The following is a 21,825-nucleotide window of genomic DNA, read 5'->3' on the forward strand; positions in this document are numbered from 1 at the left end:
AAGTCTTTGGTTGATCCGATTGAGGATTAAACCTCAGAATCTAGCACTAAAGGCAAGTATCCTACCATGAGGCAGGAGACAACCAAGGCTGTAAGTGTATCTAGTTTGATCAAACTGAGGATTAAACCAGAGAATCTAGCACTAAAGGCAAACATGCTTACTTTATGTCAGTGGATGTATAACGTAATGTCTAAAATTAGTCTGTATATATATAGGTTCTCTATATACATTGTATGTGATAGTAATGCAGGGTAGATATGATTATGTCTTTGGTAATATACCCTTCAGATCCTTTATATACCCTGGTACATGTGATAGTAATGCAGGGTAGATATGATTATGTCTTTGGTAATATACCCTTCAGTTCCTTTATATACCCTGGTACATGTGATAGTAATGCAGGGTAGATACATGTATGATTATGTCTTTGGTAATATACCCTTCAGTTCCTTTATATACCCTGGTACATGTGATAGTAATGCAGGGTAGATATGATTATGTCTTTGGTCATATACCCTTCAGTTCCTTTATATACCCTGGTACATGTGATAGTAATGCAGGGTAGATATGATTATGTCTTTGGTAATATACCCTTCAGTTCCTTTATATACCCTGGTACATGTGACAGTAATGCAGGGTAGATATGATTATGTCTTTGGTAATATACCCTTCAGTACCTTTACATACCCTGGTACATGTGATAGTAATGCAGGGTAGATATGATTATGTCTTTGGTCATATACCCTTCAGTTCCTTTATATACCCTGGTACATGTGATAGTAATGCAGGGTAGATATGATTATGTCTTTGGTAATATACCCTTCAGTTCCTTTATATACCCTGGTACATGTGACAGTAATGCAGGGTAGATATGATTATGTCTTTGGTAATATACCCTTCAGATCCTTTATATACCCTGGTACATGTGATAGTAATGCAGGGTAGATATGATTACGTCTTTGGTAATATACCCTTCAGTTCCTTTATATACCCTGGTACATGTGATAGTAATGCAGGGTAGATATGATTATGTCTTTGGTAATATACCCTTCAGTTCCTTTACATACCCTGGTACATGTGATAGTAATGCAGGGTAGATATGATTACGTCTTTGGTAATATACCCTTCAGTTCCTTTACATACCCTGGTACATGTGATAGTAATGCAGGGTAGATATGATTATGTCTTTGGTAATATACCCTTCAGATCCTTTATATACCCTGGTACATGTGATAGTAATGCAGGGTAGATATGATTATGTCTTTGGTAATATACCCTTCAGATCCTTTATATACCCTGGTACATGTGATAGTAATGCAGGGTAGATATGATTATGTCTTTGGTAATATACCCTTCAGTTCCTTTATATACCCTGGTACATGTGATAGTAATGCAGGGTAGATATGATTATGTCTTTGGTCATTTACCCTTCAGTACCTTTACATACCCTGGTACATGTGATAGTAATGCAGGGTAGATATGATTATGTCTTTGGTCATATACCCTTCAGTTCCTTTACATACCCTGGTACATGTGATAGTAATGCAGGGTAGATATGATTATGTCTTTGGTAATATACCCTTCAGATCCTTTATATACCCTGGTACATGTGATAGTAATGCAGGGTAGATATGATTATGTCTTTGGTAATATACCCTTCAGTTCCTTTATATACCCTCGTACATGTGATAGTAATGCAGGGTAGATATGATTATGTCTTTGGTAATATACCCTTCAGTTCCTTTATATACCCTGGTACATGTGATAGTAATGCAGGGTAGATATGATTATGTCTTTGGTAATATACCCTTCAGTTCCTATATATACCCTGGTACATGTGATAGTAATGCAGGGTAGATATGATTATGTCTTTGGTAATATACCCTTCAGTTCCTTTACATACCCTGGTACATGTGATAGTAATGCAGGGTAGATATGATTACGTCTTTGGTAATATACCCTTCAGATCCTTTATATACCCTGGTACATGTGATAGTAATGCAGGGTAGATATGATTATGTCTTTGGTAATATACCCTTCAGTTCCTTTATATACCCTGGTACATGTGATAGTAATGCAGGGTAGATATGATTATGTCTTTGGTCATTTACCCTACAGTTCCTTTATATAACCTGGTACATGTGATAGTAATGCAGGGTAGATATGATTATGTCTTTGGTAATATACCCTACAGTTCCTTTATATACCCTGGTACATGTGATAGTAATGCAGGGTAGATATGATTATGTCTTTGGTCATATACCCTTCAGTTCCTTTATATACCCTGGTACATGTGATAGTAATGCAGGGTAGATATGATTATGTCTTTGGTAATATACCCTTCAGTTCCTTTATATACCCTGGTACATGTGATAGTAATGCAGGGTAGATATGATTATGTCTTTGGTAATATACCCTTCAGTTCCTTTATATACCCTGGTACATGTGATAGTAATGCAGGGTAGATATGATTATGTCTTTGGTAATTTACCCTTCAGTTCCTTTACATACCCTGGTACATGTGATAGTAATGCAGGGTAGATACATGTATGATTATGTCTTTGGTAATATACCCTTCAGTTCCTTTACATACCCTGGTACATGTGATAGTAATGCAGGGTAGATATGATTATGTCTTTGGTAATATACCCTTCAGTTCCTTTATATACCCTGGTACATGTGATAGTAATGCAGGGTAGATATGATTATGTCTTTGGTAATATACCTTTCAGTACCTTTACATACCCTGGTACATGTGATAGTAATGCAGGGTAGATATGATTATGTCTTTGGTCATTTACCCTTCAGTTCCTTTATATACCCTGGTACATGTGATAGTAATGCAGGGTAGATATGATTATGTCTTTGGTAATATACCCTTCAGATCCTTTATATACCCTGGTACATGTGATAGTAATGCAGGGTAGATATGATTATGTCTTTGGTAATATACCCTACAGTTCCTTTATATACCCTGGTACATGTGATAGTAATGCAGGGTAGATATGATTATGTCTTTGGTCATATACCCTTCAGTTCCTTTATATACCCTGGTACATGTGATAGTAATGCAGGGTAGATATGATTATGTCTTTGGTAATATACCCTTCAGATCCTTTATATACCCTGGTACATGTGATAGTAATGCAGGGTAGATATGATGTCTTTGGTCATTTACCCTTCAGTTCCTTTACATACCCTGGTACATGTGATAGTAATGCAGGGTAGATATGATTATGTCTTTGGTAATATACCCTACAGTTCCTTTATATACCCTGGTACATGTGATAGTAATGCAGGGTAGATATGATTATGTCTTTGGTAATATACCCTTCAGATCCTTTATATACCCTGGTACATGTGATAGTAATGCAGGGTAGATATGATTATGTCTTTGGTCATTTACCCTTCAGATCCTTTATATACCCTGGTACATGTGATAGTAATGCAGGGTAGATATGATTATGTCTTTGGTAATATACCCTACAGTTCCTTTATATACCCTGGTACATGTGATAGTAATGCAGGGTAGATATGATTATGTCTTTGGTTATATACCCTTCAGTACCTTTACATACCCTGGTACATGTGATAGTAATGCAGGGTAGATATGATTATGTCTTTGGTCATTTACCCTTCAGTTCCTTTATATACCCTGGTACATGTGATAGTAATGCAGGGTAGATATGATTATGTCTTTAGTAATATACCCTTCAGATCCTTTATATACCCTGGTACATGTGATAGTAATGCAGGGTAGATATGATTATGTCTTTGGTAATATACCCTTCAGTTCCTTTACATACCCTGGTACATGTGATAGTAATGCAGGGTAGATATGATTATGTCTTTGGTAATATACCCTTCAGTTCCTTTACATACCCTGGTACATGTGATAGTAATGCAGGGTAGATATGATTATGTCTTTGGTCATTTACCCTTCAGTTCCTTTATATACCCTGGTACATATGATAGTAATGCAGGGTAGATATGATTACGTCTTTGGTCATATACCCTTCAGTTCCTTTACATACCCTGGTACATGTGATAGTAATGCAGGGTAGATATGATTATGTCTTTGGTAATATACCCTTCAGATCCTTTATATACCCTGGTACATGTGATAGTAATGCAGGGTAGATATGATTATGTCTTTGGTCATTTACCCTTCAGATCCTTTATATACCCTGGTACATGTGATAGTAATGCAGGGTAGATATGATTATGTCTTTGGTCATATACCCTTCAGTTCCTTTATATACCCTGGTACATGTGATAGTAATGCAGGGTAGATATGATTATGTCTTTGGTAATATACCCTTCAGTTCCTTTATATACCCAGGTACATGTGATAGTAATGCAGGGTAGATATGATTATGTCTTTGGTAATATACCCTTCAGTACCTTTACATACCCTGGTACATGTGATAGTAATGCAGGGTAGATATGATTATGTCTTTGGTCATATACCCTTCAGTTCCTTTACATACCCTGGTACATGTGATAGTAATGCAGGGTAGATATGATTATGTCTTTGGTAATATACCCTACAGTTCCTTTATATACCCTGGTACATGTGATAGTAATGCAGGGTAGATATGATTATGTCTTTGGTCATATACCCTTCAGTTCCTTTACATACCCTGGTACATCTGATAGTAATGCAGGGTAGATATGATTATGTCTTTGGTAATATACCCTTCAGATCCTTTATATACCCTAGTACATGTGATAGTAATGCAGGGTAGATATGATTATGTCTTTGGTAATATACCCTTCAGATCCTTTATATACCCTGGTACATGTGATAGTAATGCAGGGTAGATACATGTATGATTATGTCTTTGGTAATATACCCTTCAGATCCTTTATATACCCTGGTACATGTGATAGTAATGCAGGGTAGATATGATTATGTCTTTGGTAATATACCCTTCAGTTCCTTTATATACCCTCGTACATGTGATAGTAATGCAGGGTAGATATGATTATGTCTTTGGTAATATACCCTTCAGTTCCTTTATATACCCTGGTACATGTGATAGTAATGCAGGGTAGATATGATTATGTCTTTGGTAATATACCCTTCAGTTCCTATATATACCCTGGTACATGTGATAGTAATGCAGGGTAGATATGATTATGTCTTTGGTAATATACCCTTCAGTTCCTTTACATACCCTGGTACATGTGATAGTAATGCAGGGTAGATATGATTACGTCTTTGGTAATATACCCTTCAGATCCTTTATATACCCTGGTACATGTGATAGTAATGCAGGGTAGATATGATTATGTCTTTGGTAATATACCCTTCAGTTCCTATATATACCCTGGTACATGTGATAGTAATGCAGGGTAGATATGATTATGTCTTTGGTAATATACCCTTCAGTTCCTTTACATACCCTGGTACATGTGATAGTAATGCAGGGTAGATATGATTATGTCTTTGGTAATATACCCTTCAGTACCTTTACATACCCTGGTACATGTGATAGTAATGCAGGGTAGATATGATTATGTCTTTGGTCATTTACCCTTCAGTTCCTTTATATAACCTGGTACATGTGATAGTAATGCAGGGTAGATATGATTATGTCTTTGGTAATATACCCTTCAGTTCCTTTATATACCCTGGTACATGTGATAGTAATGCAGGGTAGATATGATTATGTCTTTGGTAATATACCCTTCAGATCCTTTATATACCCTGGTACATGTGATAGTAATGCAGGGTAGATATGATTATGTCTTTGGTAATATACCCTTCAGTTCCTTTATATACCCTGGTACATGTGATAGTAATGCAGGGTAGATACATGTATGATTATGTCTTTGGTAATATACCCTTCAGTTCCTTTATATACCCTGGTACATGTGATAGTAATGCAGGGTAGATATGATTATGTCTTTGGTAATATACCCTTCAGTTCCTTTACATACCCTGGTACATGTGATAGTAATGCAGGGTAGATATGATTATGTCTTTGGTCATTTACCCTTCAGTTCCTTTACATACCCTGGTAAATGTGATAGTAATGCAGGGTAGATATGATTATGTCTTTGGTAATATACCCTTCAGTTCCTTTACATACCCTGGTACATGTGACAGTAATGCAGGGTAGATATGATTATGTCTTTGGTAATATACCCTTCAGTTCCTTTATATACCCTGGTACATGTGATAGTAATGCAGGGTAGATACATGTATGATTATGTCTTTGGTAATATACCCTTCAGTTCCTTTATATACCCTGGTACATGTGATAGTAATGCAGGGTAGATATGATTATGTCTTTGGTAATATACCCTTCAGTTCCTTTACATACCCTGGTACATGTGATAGTAATGCAGGGTAGATATGATTATGTCTTTGGTAATATACCCTTCAGTTCCTTTATATACCCTGGTACATGTGATAGTAATGCAGGGTAGATATGATTATGTCTTTGGTCATATACCCTTCAGTTCCTTTACATACCCTGGTACATGTGATAGTAATGCAGGGTAGATATGATTATGTCTTTGGTAATATACCCTTCAGTTCCTTTACATACCCTGGTACATGTGATAGTAATGCAGGGTAGATATGATTATGTCTTTGGTCATTTACCCTTCAGTTCCTTTACATACCCTGGTACATGTGATAGTAATGCAGGGTAGATACATGTATGATTATGTCTTTGGTAATATACCCTTCAGTTCCTTTATATACCCTGGTACATGTGATAGTAATGCAGGGTAGATATGATTATGTCTTTGGTAATATACCCTTCAGTTCCTTTATATACCCTGGTACATGTGATAGTAATGCAGGGTAGATATGATTATGTCTTTGGTAATATACCCTTCAGTTCCTTTACATACCCTGGTACATGTGATAGTAATGCAGGGTAGATATGATTATGTCTTTGGTCATTTACCCTTCAGTTCCTTTACATACCCTGGTAAATGTGATAGTAATGCAGGGTAGATATGATTATGTCTTTGGTAATATACCCTTCAGTTCCTTTATATACCCTGGTACATGTGATAGTAATGCAGGGTAGATATGATTACGTCTTTGGTAATATACCCTTCAGATCCTTTATATACCCTGGTACATGTGATAGTAATGCAGGGTAGATATGATTATGTCTTTGGTAATATACCCTTCAGTTCCTTTACATACCCTGGTACATGTGATAGTAATGCAGGGTAGATATGATTATGTCTTTGGTCATTTACCCTTCAGTTCCTTTACATACCCTGGTACATGTGATAGTAATGCAGGGTAGATACATGTATGATTATGTCTTTGGTAATATACCCTTCAGTTCCTTTATATACCCTGGTACATGTGATAGTAATGCAGGGTAGATATGATTATGTCTTTGGTAATATACCCTTCAGTTCCTTTATATACCCTGGTACATGTGATAGTAATGCAGGGTAGATATGATTATGTCTTTGGTAATATACCCTTCAGTTCCTTTATATACCCTGGTACATGTGATAGTAATGCAGGGTAGATATGATTATGTCTTTGGTAATATACCCTACAGTTCCTTTATATACCCAGGTACATGTGATAGTAATGCAGGGTAGATATGATTATGTCTTTGGTAATATACCCTTCAGTTCCTTTATATACCCTGGTACATGTGATAGTAATGCAGGGTAGATATGATTATGTCTTTAGTAATATACCCTTCAGTTCCTTTATATACCCTGGTACATGTGACAGTAATGCAGGGTAGATATGATTATGTCTTTGGTCATATACCCTTCAGTTCCTTTACATACCCTGGTACATGTGATAGTAATGCAGGGTAGATATGATTATGTCTTTAGTAATATACCCTTCAGTTCCTTTATATACCCTGGTACATGTGATAGTAATGCAGGGTAGATATGATTATGTCTTTGGTAATATACCCTTCAGTTCCTTTATATACCCTGGTACATGTGATAGTAATGCAGGGTAGATATGATTATGTCTTTGGTAATATACCCTTCAGATCCTTTATATACCCTGGTACATGTGATAGTAATGCAGGGTAGATATGATTATGTCTTTGGTAATATACCCTTCAGTTCCTTTATATACCCAGGTACATGTGATAGTAATGCAGGGTAGATATGATTATGTCTTTGGTAATATACCCTTCAGTTCCTTTATATACCCTGGTACATGTGATAGTAATGCAGGGTAGATATGATTATGTCTTTGGTCATATACCCTTCAGATCCTTTATATACCCTGGTACATGTGATAGTAATGCAGGGTAGATATGATTATGTCTTTGGTAATATACCCTTCAGTTCCTTTATATACCCTGGTACATGTGATAGTAATGCAGGGTAGATATGATTATGTCTTTGGTAATATACCCTTCAGATCCTTTATATACCCTGGTACATGTGATAGTAATGCAGGGTAGATATGATTATGTCTTTGGTAATATACCCTTCAGTTCCTTTATATACCCAGGTACATGTGATAGTAATGCAGGGTAGATATGATTATGTCTTTGGTCATTTACCCTTCAGTTCCTTTATATACCCTGGTACATGTGATAGTAATGCAGGGTAGATATGATTATGTCTTTGGTAATATACCCTTCAGTTCCTTTATATACCCTGGTACATGTGATAGTAATGTAGGGTAGATATGATTATGTCTTTGGTAATATACCCTTCAGTTCCTTTATATACCCTGGTACATGTGATAGTAATGCAGGGTAGATATGATTATGTCTTTGGTAATATACCCTTCAGTTCCTTTATATACCCTGGTACATGTGATAGTAATGCAGGGTAGATATGATTATGTCTTTGGTAATATACCCTTCAGTTCCTTTATATACCCTGGTACATGTGATAGTAATGCAGGGTAGATATGATTATGTCTTTGGTAATATACCCTTCAGTTCCTTTATATACCCTGGTACATGTGATAGTAATGCAGGGTAGATATGATTATGTCTTTGGTAATATACCCTTCAGTTCCTTTACATACCCTGGTACATGTGATAGTAATGCAGGGTAGATATGATTATGTCTTTGGTAATATACCCTTCAGATCCTTTATATACCCTGGTACATGTGATAGTAATGCAGGGTAGATACATGTATGATTATGTCTTTGGTAATATACCCTTCAGATCCTTTACATACCCTGGTACATGTGATAGTAATGCAGGGTAGATATGATTATGTCTTTGGTCATTTACCCTTCAGTTCCTTTATATACCCAGGTACATGTGATAGTAATGCAGGGTAGATATGATTATGTCTTTGGTAATATACCCTTCAGATCCTTTATATACCCTGGTACATGTGATAGTAATGCAGGGTAGATACATGTATGATTATGTCTTTGGTAATATACCCTTCAGATCCTTTACATACCCTGGTACATGTGATAGTAATGCAGGGTAGATATGATTATGTCTTTGGTCATTTACCCTTCAGTTCCTTTATATACCCTGGTACATGTGATAGTAATGCAGGGTAGATATGATTATGTCTTTGGTAATATACCCTTCAGTTCCTTTATATACCCTGGTACATGTGATAGTAATGCAGGGTAGATATGATTATGTCTTTGGTAATATACCCTTCAGTTCCTTTATATACCCTGGTACATGTGATAGTAATGCAGGGTAGATATGATCATGTCTTTGGTAATATACCCTTCAGTTCCTTTACATACCCTGGTACATGTGATAGTAATGCAGGGTAGATATGATTATGTCTTTGGTAATATACCCTTCAGATCCTTTATATACCCTGGTACATGTGATAGTAATGCAGGGTAGATATGATTATGTCTTTGGTAATATACCCTTCAGTTCCTTTATATACCCTGGTACATGTGATAGTAATGCAGGGTAGATATGATTATGTCTTTAGTAATATACCCTTCAGATCCTTTATATACCCTGGTACATGTGATAGTAATGCAGGGTAGATATGATTATGTCTTTGGTAATATACCCTTCAGTTCCTTTATATACCCTGGTACATGTGATAGTAATGCAGGGTAGATATGATTATGTCTTTGGTAATATACCCTTCAGTACCTTTACATACCCTGGTACATGTGATAGTAATGCAGGGTAGATACATGTATGATTATGTCTTTGGTAATATACCCTTCAGTTCCTTTATATACCCTGGTACATGTGATAGTAATGCAGGGTAGATATGATTACGTCTTTGGTAATATACCCTTCAGTTCCTTTATATACCCTGGTACATGTGATAGTAATGCAGGGTAGATATGATTATGTCTTTAGTAATATACCCTTCAGATCCTTTATATACCCTGGTACATGTGATAGTAATGCAGGGTAGATATGATTATGTCTTTGGTAATATACCCTTCAGTTCCTTTACATACCCTGGTACATGTGACAGTAATGCAGGGTAGATATGATTATGTCTTTGGTAATATACCCTACAGTTCCTTTATATACCCTGGTACATGTGACAGTAATGCAGGGTAGATATGATTATGTCTTTGGTCATATACCCTTCAGATCCTTTATATACCCTGGTACATGTGATAGTAATGCAGGGTAGATATGATTATGTCTTTGGTCATTTACCCTTCAGATCCTTTATATACCCAGGTACATGTGATAGTAATGCAGGGTAGATATGATTATGTCTTTGGTAATATACCCTTCAGTACCTTTACATACCCTGGTACATGTGATAGTAATGCAGGGTAGATATGATTATGTCTTTGGTCATATACCCTTCAGTTCCTTTATATACCCTGGTACATGTGATAGTAATGCAGGGTAGATATGATTATGTCTTTGGTAATATACCCTTCAGTTCCTTTATATACCCTGGTACATGTGATAGTAATGCAGGGTAGATATGATTATGTCTTTGGTCATTTACCCTACAGTTCCTTTATATACCCTGGTACATGTGATAGTAATGCAGGGTAGATATGATTATGTCTTTGGTAATATACCCTTCAGTTCCTTTATATACCCTGGTACATGTGATAGTAATGCAGGGTAGATATGATTATGTCTTTGGTAATATACCCTTCAGATCCTTTATATACCCTGGTACATGTGATAGTAATGCAGGGTAGATATGATTATGTCTTTGGTCATATACCCTTCCGTTCCTTTACATACCCTGGTACATGTGATAGTAATGCAGGGTAGATATGATTATGTCTTTGGTAATATACCCTTCAGATCCTTTATATACCCTGGTACATGTGATAGTAATGCAGGGTAGATATGATTATGTCTTTGGTCATTTACCCTTCAGTTCCTTTATATACCCTGGTACATGTGATAGTAATGCAGGGTAGATATGATTATGTCTTTGGTAATATACCCTACAGTTCCTTTATATACCCTGGTACATGTGATAGTAATGCAGGGTAGATACATGTATGATTATGTCTTTGGTAATATACCCTTCAGTTCCTTTACATACCCTGGTACATGTGATAGTAATGCAGGGTAGATATGATTATGTCTTTGGTCATATACCCTTCAGTTCCTTTACATACCCTGGTACATGTGATAGTAATGCAGGGTAGATATGATTACGTCTTTGGTAATATACCCTACAGTTCCTTTATATAACCTGGTACATGTGATAGTAATGCAGGGTAGATATGATTATGTCTTTGGTCATATACCCTTCAGTTCCTTTACATACCCTGGTACATGTGATAGTAATGCAGGGTAGATATGATTATGTCTTTGGTAATATACCCTTCAGTACCTTTACATACCCTGGTACATGTGATAGTAATGCAGGGTAGATATGATTATGTCTTTGGTCATATATCCTTCAGTTCCTTTACATACCCTGGTACATGTGATAGTAATGCAGGGTAGATACATGTATGATTATGTCTTTGGTAATATACCCTTCAGTTCCTTTACATACCCTGGTACATGTGATAGTAATGCAGGGTAGATATGATTATGTCTTTGGTAATATACCCTTCAGTACCTTTACATACCCTGGTACATGTGATAGTAATGCAGGGTAGATATGATTATGTCTTTGGTCATATATCCTTCAGTTCCTTTGTATACCCAGGACGTACATGTGATAGTAATGCAGGGTGGATAATTATGGATGTCATTGGTTACTCACCCTTCAGTTCCTTTTTCTTGTGTCACATGATACTGCATGGGAGTTAACCTGGATTTGAGTTCCTCCTTAGGGATGTGTACTTCACAGGTCCCTGATGTTTTACATGATTCCTGTAATTTCTGTAAAACAGGGGAGGGTTCTCGTTTGGCTGCAGTTATTAGATGCAAGATGTTCATCCAGATCAATGACTGAAGACCGTATACAAACTTCATAGACTAAAATATCTGAAAATATACATAAAATCACATTGAGACCCTAGAGCAAAAGCCTAGTTAATATTAGAAACTTCAGAACATTAATGTTAACAACTGAATACTGTACAATTATTTCACACTGACCAAAAATATATACATTTTTATATTAATTGATTGGTAGAATGTAGAATATATATATATATGTTCTTTGCAACTAGGTTTTGGAGGAGGGTTGAAGATTATGGTATGAACTGTAGACATTTTTTTTAATTAACAATTTATGAAGGCAGCATAATCTACTGTAAATTTAAATTTTATTGCAAGTTTTTTTACTGTGCATAAGAACTCTCATTCTGATATCTGATACATTTATCTATATGCAAATTTTCCTAAAATCACAATAATTATTAGTATTGTGTTTTTGTCCATTCTTTAATGATTGAAATAATATATGCAAGAAATAATTTCTGAGTTTACAGTACATATTTCCTCCTTTATTATATGTTTATTTATAATTCATGTACCTGTGTGGTGAACAAATCAACTCAAAAACAGTATCATCCTACCTGCAGTATGCACATTATGTCATAACACATGCAAGGTACATAATGTATTATCTTACTCTACCTGCAGTGTATACATGTATATAATTGGTAAAGTATACCTACCTATGACTTATAGGTATTGATCCCTTAATCAAATAAATGCCAAAATATGTACACTACAACCTGTTCATGTAAACATCAATATTGTCTGTTATACCATCAGTGTACCCCCTATGTCTTCCCTCATAGCACATTTTTCTTGATCAGGTTAAATTGAGGCACAATTAGGGAATTAATTTACCAATAATGACATGTATCTGTTGTATAAAGGGGTGTTTATCATATATAAATGTAATAAAAGAATCAATAAAAGTTACATTACAAATAAGTGATCACTTACAACCTCCCACAATACAATTTAAATATATTTATACCTGGGTACAAATTAATGTACCTACATGTTGGAAATAGTTATTACTAAACACTAGTGAACTTGAAAGCTTCTTTCATTAAATTTTTTTATATGGATACTTCATTGCCATGGTTTCTAATAATTATAAAACCATCATGTTAATAACAGTTTAAAAAAAAATTCTGCTCAAGTACTTTTCCAAACATGATATTCCTCGAAACTATTAAAAACATATCATAAATCTAGACCTGCATTTGTAAATAAAATGAGAAAAAGAGAAAGTTACTACATTTATACATCATATTTAAAACTTGCAAAACATTTAATTATTAATACTGACAATTTTAATTTTTTATTTGTTGCGAGATATTAACAATGTTCCCCTTCCATGGTACCTTGAATCACCCCAGTCTCCCACAAGCATGACAAGGCCAGGTGAGGGTTTTGTTTCTTTGAGCATGTTAAATGGGATGCCTCATTACTGTGATGCTGATAATTTGATTGTTTGTTAATTATTATGCTACATGTGTTTTCTGTTGATTCTGAATATTGGATGTATCTAATCAAAAGCAAATAGTCAATAAGAATTCTGACACTGTTACAAATTACAAACTACAGGATGCATTACAGATAATAATATAGGGTTATTGCATGAATATTGGGGAATATTGTCCCGAGTAGAATTTTATATTGCACGAGCTTGCGAGTGCAATATATGTTCTACGAGTGACAATATTCCCCAATATTCATGCAATAACCCTTTTATTGTATAGCAATATAATATTTGAAAGTAAAAATTGGTTTAAACTAACATTTTGTCGTTGATGACGTCATGAATTTTGAAGATTTATTGCACTAGTGCAATATTGGAATTTATTGCACACTCACTTTTGGTTACTTTCTGTGGGAAATATTATATTGCTATACAATAATACATTTTACAGGATTATAAATCATAACAACAGCATTAGTTTAACTGTACTACCTTTATAAGAATATAATACAACATACTTGTATTGATTGATGTTTAATTATCTTCATTAAATATTTCTGAAGCTTGCCCTTTTATTAGCTAAACCTGGCCCATGTCTCATCATTTGGCAACTATGACGATTTTTACCACTGTTTTAGCATTGTGCCTTATATGATAATAAATTGCTTCACTGAGCACAGCTAGATACGACCGCAGATGTCCAACCCTGAAAAGTTGGGGCCACAATGACCACACAATATTCACGCTCAATACAGGTTTGAATTTGGATTGTATTTAAAAATTTGACACATAACAGGTTTCTGCCACAGGATAACTATAGTCAAAGAACTTAAAAATTGGTTATATGATTTGAATTTATACAATTTTTTGCTTTTGTGCAATACACTGTGCGGTTGCGAATTGACCCCCAGAGCTCCAGATAAGCTGCGTATTTGCGTGATCACGCAATACAAATAATAAAAAACCCAATGCAATTGCCCATTGCAGGGTTCAATAACCCAATTAATTCAAAGGAAAACCCAATTATATGCCCAAACCATGAGTTCTCAACCATTTAATTGGCTACTGTTTGCGTTATTTACCCTTATCTGTTTACAGTCGTCGCGTAAATCTATGTTTATAATATTTTTAATTGGAAATTTCCTTTCGTTCTAAAATAGATCCCTGAAACAAGTAGCTGAAATGGGTCCCTGTTGGAGTTTTCCGTTGCTCAATAGGTACACGTGTTTTTGAAAACATTTCTGTCTTCTCTGCGTTTATCCAATTAGCGTGTGTCATTAAGTCATATTTTTTTTGCATTGCTCGAGATTTATCATAACATACATTGAATTAAAACGAAAGTGAATGTCCGGTAAAAATATTAAATAGAAGCATGTTTTCTGCTTCTTTTGGAAAGCTGAGGGAAAGTTATGATAACAAGACACAGCCAGTGTTTTAGGAAGCGTTCATCGAAAGCACGGGCGTGTGTGCGTACCTTCTAACGAGAACATTGCTAATAAACACGGGGTTTCGTCAAAAACGAAATCAGTTGGAAAAAGTGAAAGGCCAAATCAATTATGACATGATATATAAATTGAATAAACCAAAATCATTCAAGTATAATTAGAGTTTATGTAGTATTTTGTTTTTCATTTTACGGTTAATTAATGAATACACACACAGGCACTGGTCTCAGAATTTATTATATAAAGATGCAAGACGAGTGCCTGTGAATACACATATCCGTTTTTGTGAGAAAATACAAAACTGGCAGAAGGTTTGGAACGGGACACAAATTAAACCTACGATTGCTCCTCAGTGAATAAACCAAATAAAACAGCTAGCAAATAACCCTAACCCTAAACCAAATAAAACAGCTATAAAACAAAGAAAGAATCATATTTAAGATGGAAAAAAATCTGGGGTTGATATTGCCTAAATATTCAATATTGTGTTGATGAAAAAACCCAATACATTCAGGAGCTTGGTGGTGAAAAACCCAATTTGATATTAACATGAGGGGTGAATTGGAATTGATAATGCAATTAAAAAACTTTATCACCCAATTATATAAGAAAATGGTGGGGAAAAAACCCAATTTCTGAATTCTTATCTGGAGCTCTGGACCCCTCCCCCTAAATAAAATGTTTTTTGCTTTTGTGCAATACACTATCCTGTTGAACAATAACCCCAAAAAAATATTTGAAGAAATTTTCTTTTTAATTTTTGATATCTGAAATTTTGAGAAAAATAGTCTCCCCTCCCATCATTTCTTAATACATAATTAACAAGCAGTGTAAGTGAGGTAATCAAACATTGTCATTTTAAAGTTTTAAATTGGGATTGGATTACCTCCCTTAGACTGCTTTTAAATTGTCTAATTGTCCTCAACCAGAAAAAAAACTTGTTTTTCCCCCTTTTTTGCCTTTTATTTCTAAACAGTTGAGACCATAACCCCCAAAATCAATCCCAAGTTCCCTTTAGTAGTTTTAAACTTCATGTTAATCTTTTATAGATTTCTATTCACTTATACTAAAGTTAATTTCTGGAAACCATCCATCTACGAACGATGTGATACCAATATATCACCATAATTTTTTTAATTTTTGTGGTCGTATAGAAACTTAAATTAGCATAAGTGATTACCAGGACAAGATCTATTAACAAGTCTAATGTGCTGATATAGTTAGTATACTGTCACTCTTTATAGACATGATAGAAGTGATAGCCCTTAATTTAGGATTTTTTTTACCCTTTTTTGTGTTTTGAGCACAAACTAATAAGATAGAGAGAAACTAAACGTACTAAATGATAAGCTATTCAAGATCAACAAAATAAAGATTTTTGTCATGAATTTTATTTTCGCCTATGATGAGGAATGTGGATATACCAAATGCTCTTTCATGTCTCTAGTTGTGTGAGGCACAGAAACAAAACATTAAACATTAAATGCTCTTTCATGTCTCTAGTTGTGTGAGGCACAGAAACAAATCATTAAACATCAAATGCTCTTTCGTGTCTCTAGTTGTGTGAGGCACAGAAACAAATCATTAAACATTAAATGCTCTTTCGTGTCTCTAGTTGTGTGAGGCACAGAAACAAATCATTAAACATTAAATGCTCTTTCGTGTCTCTAGTTGTGTGAGGCACAGAAACAAAACATTAAACATTAAATGCTCTTTCGTGTCTCTAGTTGTGTGAGGCACAGAAACAAATCATTAAACATTAAATGCTCTTTCGTGTCTCTAGTTGTGTGAGGCACAGAAACAAATCATTAAACATTAAATGCTCTTTCGTGTCTCTAGTTGTGTGAGGCACAGAAACAAATCATTTAACATTAAATGCTCTTTTGTGTCTCTAGTTGTGTGAGGCACAGAAACAAATCATTTAACATTAAATGCTCTTTCATGTATCTAGTTGTGTGAGACACAGAAACAAAACATTAAACATTAAATGCTCTTTCATGTCTCTAGTTGTGTGAGGCACAGAAACAAATCATTAAACATTAAATGCTCTTTCATGTATCTAGTTGTGTGAGACACAGAAACAAAACATTAAACATCAAATGCTCTTTCGTGTCTCTAGTTGTGTGAGGCACAGAAACAAAACATTAAACATTAAATGCTCTTTCGTGTCTCTAGTTGTGTGAGGCACAGAAACAAATCATTAAACATTAAATGCTCTTTCGTGTCTCTAGTTGTGTGAGGCACAGAAACAAATCATTAAACATTAAATGCTCTTTCGTGTCTCTAGTTGTGTGAGGCACAGAAACAAATCATTAAACATTAAATGCTCTTTCGTGTCTCTAGTTGTGTGAGGCACAGAAACAAATCATTAAACATTAAATGCTCTTTCGTGTCTCTAGTTGTGTGAGGCACAGAAACAAATCATTAAACATTAAATGCTCTTTCGTGTCTCTAGTTGTGTGAGGCACAGAAACAAATCATTAAACATTAAATGCTCTTTCGTGTCTCTAGTTGTGTGAGGCACAGAAACAAATCATTAAACATCAAATGCTCTTTCGTGTCTCTAGTTGTGTGAGGCACAGAAACAAATCATTAAACATTAAATGCTCTTTCATGTCTCTAGTTGTGTGAGGCACAGAAACAAATCATTAAACATTAAATGCTCTTTCATGTCTCTAGTTGTGTGAGGCACAGAAACAAATCATTTAACATTAAATGCTCTTTCATGTCTCTAGTTGTGTGAGGCACAGAAACAAATCATTAAACATTAAATGCTCTTTCATGTATCTAGTTGTGTGAGGCACAGAAACAAATCATTAAACAGGTGCAAACAAAGCAATTCAAGTTCATGAGGCATCAATTTAAATAAATTTTGACAGCAGGCTTTAACTCAAGATGTCCTTTTCTATAAATTTTAAACGCACATGATGTACATGCAAGTCAGAAACAGCTTAGCTGAGGAACTTGCAGTGCTTTCTTTGCATATTTCCTTAAAATTCAAGAACTGTCACTTCTAGCATGTTTTAATAGTCAAGAAATCATTCAATTCCTATTGCATTGTACACGTTGTAAGCTGCTCTGTATATATATATATATATCTTAAATTAACATCCTTATCTTCATAGCTGTAGCAAACAAAGGTTTAGTAATATAGAATGAACAGCATCAACATCTTGAACATATAAGGAAAACTCCCCTTCAACTGTAAATGGATATAAACTTACAAAGGAAGAAGCCTCAATTTCTTAACATATACATATATATATACTATGTATACCTTTAAACAAGCTGTTATCAATAACAACATATACCTCTTTGATCTTGTTGATCTTGGATAAATCAACTCTTACAAATTATCCATTTAAATATTATCTTATATTGACTTTATACTCCATTCATTAATTCTATTTAGAATCTGGAATGAGGGTAACATTCAACAAAGTAAAATAAATAATTCTATCATATTTATCATTTAAATTTAACAAATTAACCTCATTTCATGCATTTATTTTAAAGTCATATTTTTATTTCTATTCACTTAAAGAATTTCCCCTATGCAGAATTACTCCACGTACAAAGGTATGACATTTTGTGTTTTAACTCATAATCTTATATATATGCTACATGTCATCAAGTCTGAAATATTCTTTTTTCTCTGTAAATTTCTGCAATTGATTTAATCAAAGTGATGGAAATCACTCATGGAAAGATTAGAAGAGTAGTTTGAATTATTTCATATTAAGGTATGGTGGGGAAAAATGAACATTTATAAAGCACTTTTACTGAAAATTGCATTTACAGCAGGTCTTTAGAAGGAAACTTGCTTTTCCAGTATGAGGATCAAACAAGCTCAAATTAAATAATATGCCCGGTCTCTTAATTTGCACAATTTTATTTAAACTGCAGTTTATATCTTATCGAAATTATGTTGCCGGTTCTGAACATGTTTCAAAAAAACAAAAAAATGCAAAAATTCTTCTAGTAAATGTTACCAACTATCCTTGTAAGACATAAATCTAGACCAACATCTTAAAACTCTCAAGTGTCAACAAAAAAAATAGAAAAATGTTGTTTTGGGGAATTTTGTAAGTTGAAACAGAGGTTATATGGCATTGAAGATTAAAAGTTTTAGAGTGCCTTTTGATCATTTTTATGCCCCACCTACAATAGTAGAGGGGCATTATGTTTTCTGGTCTGTGCGTCCGTTCGTCCGTCCGTTCGTCCGTTCGTTCATCCGTCCCGCTTCAGGTTAAAGTTTTTGGTCGAGGTAGTTTTTGATGAAGTTGAAGTCCAATCGACTTCAAACTTAGTATACATGTTCCCTATGATATGATCTTTTAAATTTTAATGCCAAATTAGAGGGTTTACCCCAATTTCACGGTCCACTGAACATAGAAAATGATAGTGCGAGTGGGGCATTCTTGTACTGGGGACACTTTCTTGTTTAAAGTATTTTTCAACACAGGGCATTGAAAATGTACTTTTTCAACGTTAACCAATTAAAAAACTTATCTTATTGAAATGTGGATTCTTTCTGGATTGTAAAAATATATATTCACTTTTAATAAAAATTCAAATGACTAAAATAGACATACTGATTGATGGGAAATAAACTAATAAACAATGGTTTGTTATAATTAAAAGTTTTAAAATTTTTAAACTGTTTCAAGCCAATTCTTGATGAAAAAAAGTGTACTAATTTAATTGTTGATTAATTACAGATGATTATTAGAAATTTATCAAGTAAATTATAGGCCTTATTTGAATACCTTTTATTTATTCATATTTATATTCATATTTCATTTTTTTAAAGATCTTGTTAATTCATTAATAATTTATCTTTCAGATATAATTTACAGAATCACTATATGTAATGTAGATCAAAAGTAATTGGCAATAAATAAATCTATCATCCTTATAAATATCAAACATCTAATATACACATTTGTGGATTCAATTATGAGGTCAAATAATTGTGTATTAAGAATTATATGTATATTTAGTGGTCTGTATAATTATGTAAGACTGAGGTTGATAAGTAATGTGGTCAATTTGATTGGCAGTTTAGGAGGTGGGGCATTGTAATTAAAGATCCACCTTGTCTCTGATTGTTTAGTGATAATGACGGTTGTCAATCATACTTTTAGTTGAATCAATACCCAGTTACCTAATCAATGTTTTAAAAAAAAAGCCTGCACATCAACACACCTTAATGACATACATTCTTGAATGAACTGCTCCAATAATATACCCAGTTTTTTTCAGTTTATATGTGTTTTACATTTATGTGCACATACATGAGAACCATAGGGAACTATATTTCAGTGTGAATACATTTAGTAACAGTAGCTAACCTGTCCTGTTGTTATGGAGGCCAGTGCCAAGTAAAGATTTAGAACAAGTTCTAAATTTCCAAAAACTGCACAAAATTTACATGTCGGGACAATAGTATGACAGCCCGTATTTTTTTGTTGTTAAATTTGGAACTTAAACCAAAACTAGAGGCTCTTAAGAGCCTGTGTCGCTCACCTTCGTCTATGTGCATATTAAACAAAGGACACAGATGGATTCATGACAAAATTGTGTTTTGGTGATGGTGATGTGTTTGTACATCTTACTTTACTGAACAGTCTTGCTGCTTACAATTATCTCTATCTAAGAGATATAATGAACTTGGCCCAGTAGTTTCAGTGGAAAATGTTAATAAAAATTTACAAATTTTATGAAAATTGTTAAAAATTGACTATAAAGGACAATAACTCCTTAGGGGGTCAATTGACCATTTCGGTCATGCTGACTTATTTGTAAATCTTACTTTGCTGAACATTATTGCTGTTTACAGTTTATCTCTATCTATAATAATATTCGAGATAATAACCTAAAACAGAAAAATCTCCTTAAAATTACCGGTTCAGGGGCAGCATGCCAACAACGGGTTGTCCGATTCATCTGAAAATTTCATGGCAGATAGATCTTGACCTGATAAACAATTTTACTTCGGGCCAGGTGAGCTAAAAAGCGGGAAATTTGAAAAAAAAATACGAAAATTATGAAAAAAATATAGCGACGCGCTTGCGTTTGATAGCGCTACGGTCAGTGCAATAGAACAGCAGGAAATTGTGATAGCACTGAAAATCGCTGTGCTAAAACGACCTGGGGAGAACACTGATATTAATAGATATTACAATGTATTGTATTGTCATCAAAATGAATTTAATAAAAACTTAATCTGTTTCAATAGAGCTGCTAAAGCTCAACTGAACATTTCTGAAGATATACTGACCGTTTCCATTTAAAAAAAAAATAATGTCTAGTATTTCAATGCTGTATTGGCATAATTTGTCATTTTAAAAATTTTAAGAGCATGTATTATACACACTTTATATCCCCGATCCGACCAGTATGATTTTTTTCAAAAATTTGTATACAATCTATTTTACACCCACACCAGTTATTCTAAATATGTTAAAAAAAAGTTATTATCTTTATGAACCACTTTTAGAGATTCTTAGAAATTAAAATTACATTATTTTTAATCCCAGTTTGTTTATAGGTATTTAAAATAACTTGGACTGTTAGTGTTATACTAATTATAAGTATA

The 21,825-nt window shown here is 34.2% G+C and overlaps 1 protein-coding gene across 3 annotated transcripts in view; it reads right to left on the reverse strand.

Annotated features, from left to right (window-relative positions):
- Nucleotides 1-21,825, reverse strand: part of LOC143067204 (peptide methionine sulfoxide reductase MsrB-like) — a 29,420-nt gene that overhangs the window by 7,035 nt on the left and 560 nt on the right. For 2 of the 3 annotated variants that reach the window (XM_076240302.1, XM_076240300.1), the window contains exon 2: nt 12,136-12,359. In XM_076240302.1, coding sequence (XP_076096417.1) covers nt 12,136-12,347 — 212 coding nt within the window. In that variant the 5' untranslated portion in view covers nt 12,348-12,359. Of the gene's footprint in view, nt 1-12,135; nt 12,360-12,997; nt 13,132-21,825 lie in introns of those variants that run through there. The other variant, XM_076240301.1, reaches the window with a different exon arrangement.

This window comes from Mytilus galloprovincialis, chromosome 3 (assembly GCF_965363235.1).
Source record: "Mytilus galloprovincialis chromosome 3, xbMytGall1.hap1.1, whole genome shotgun sequence".
NCBI classification, from domain to species: Eukaryota; Metazoa; Mollusca; class Bivalvia; order Mytilida; family Mytilidae; genus Mytilus; species Mytilus galloprovincialis.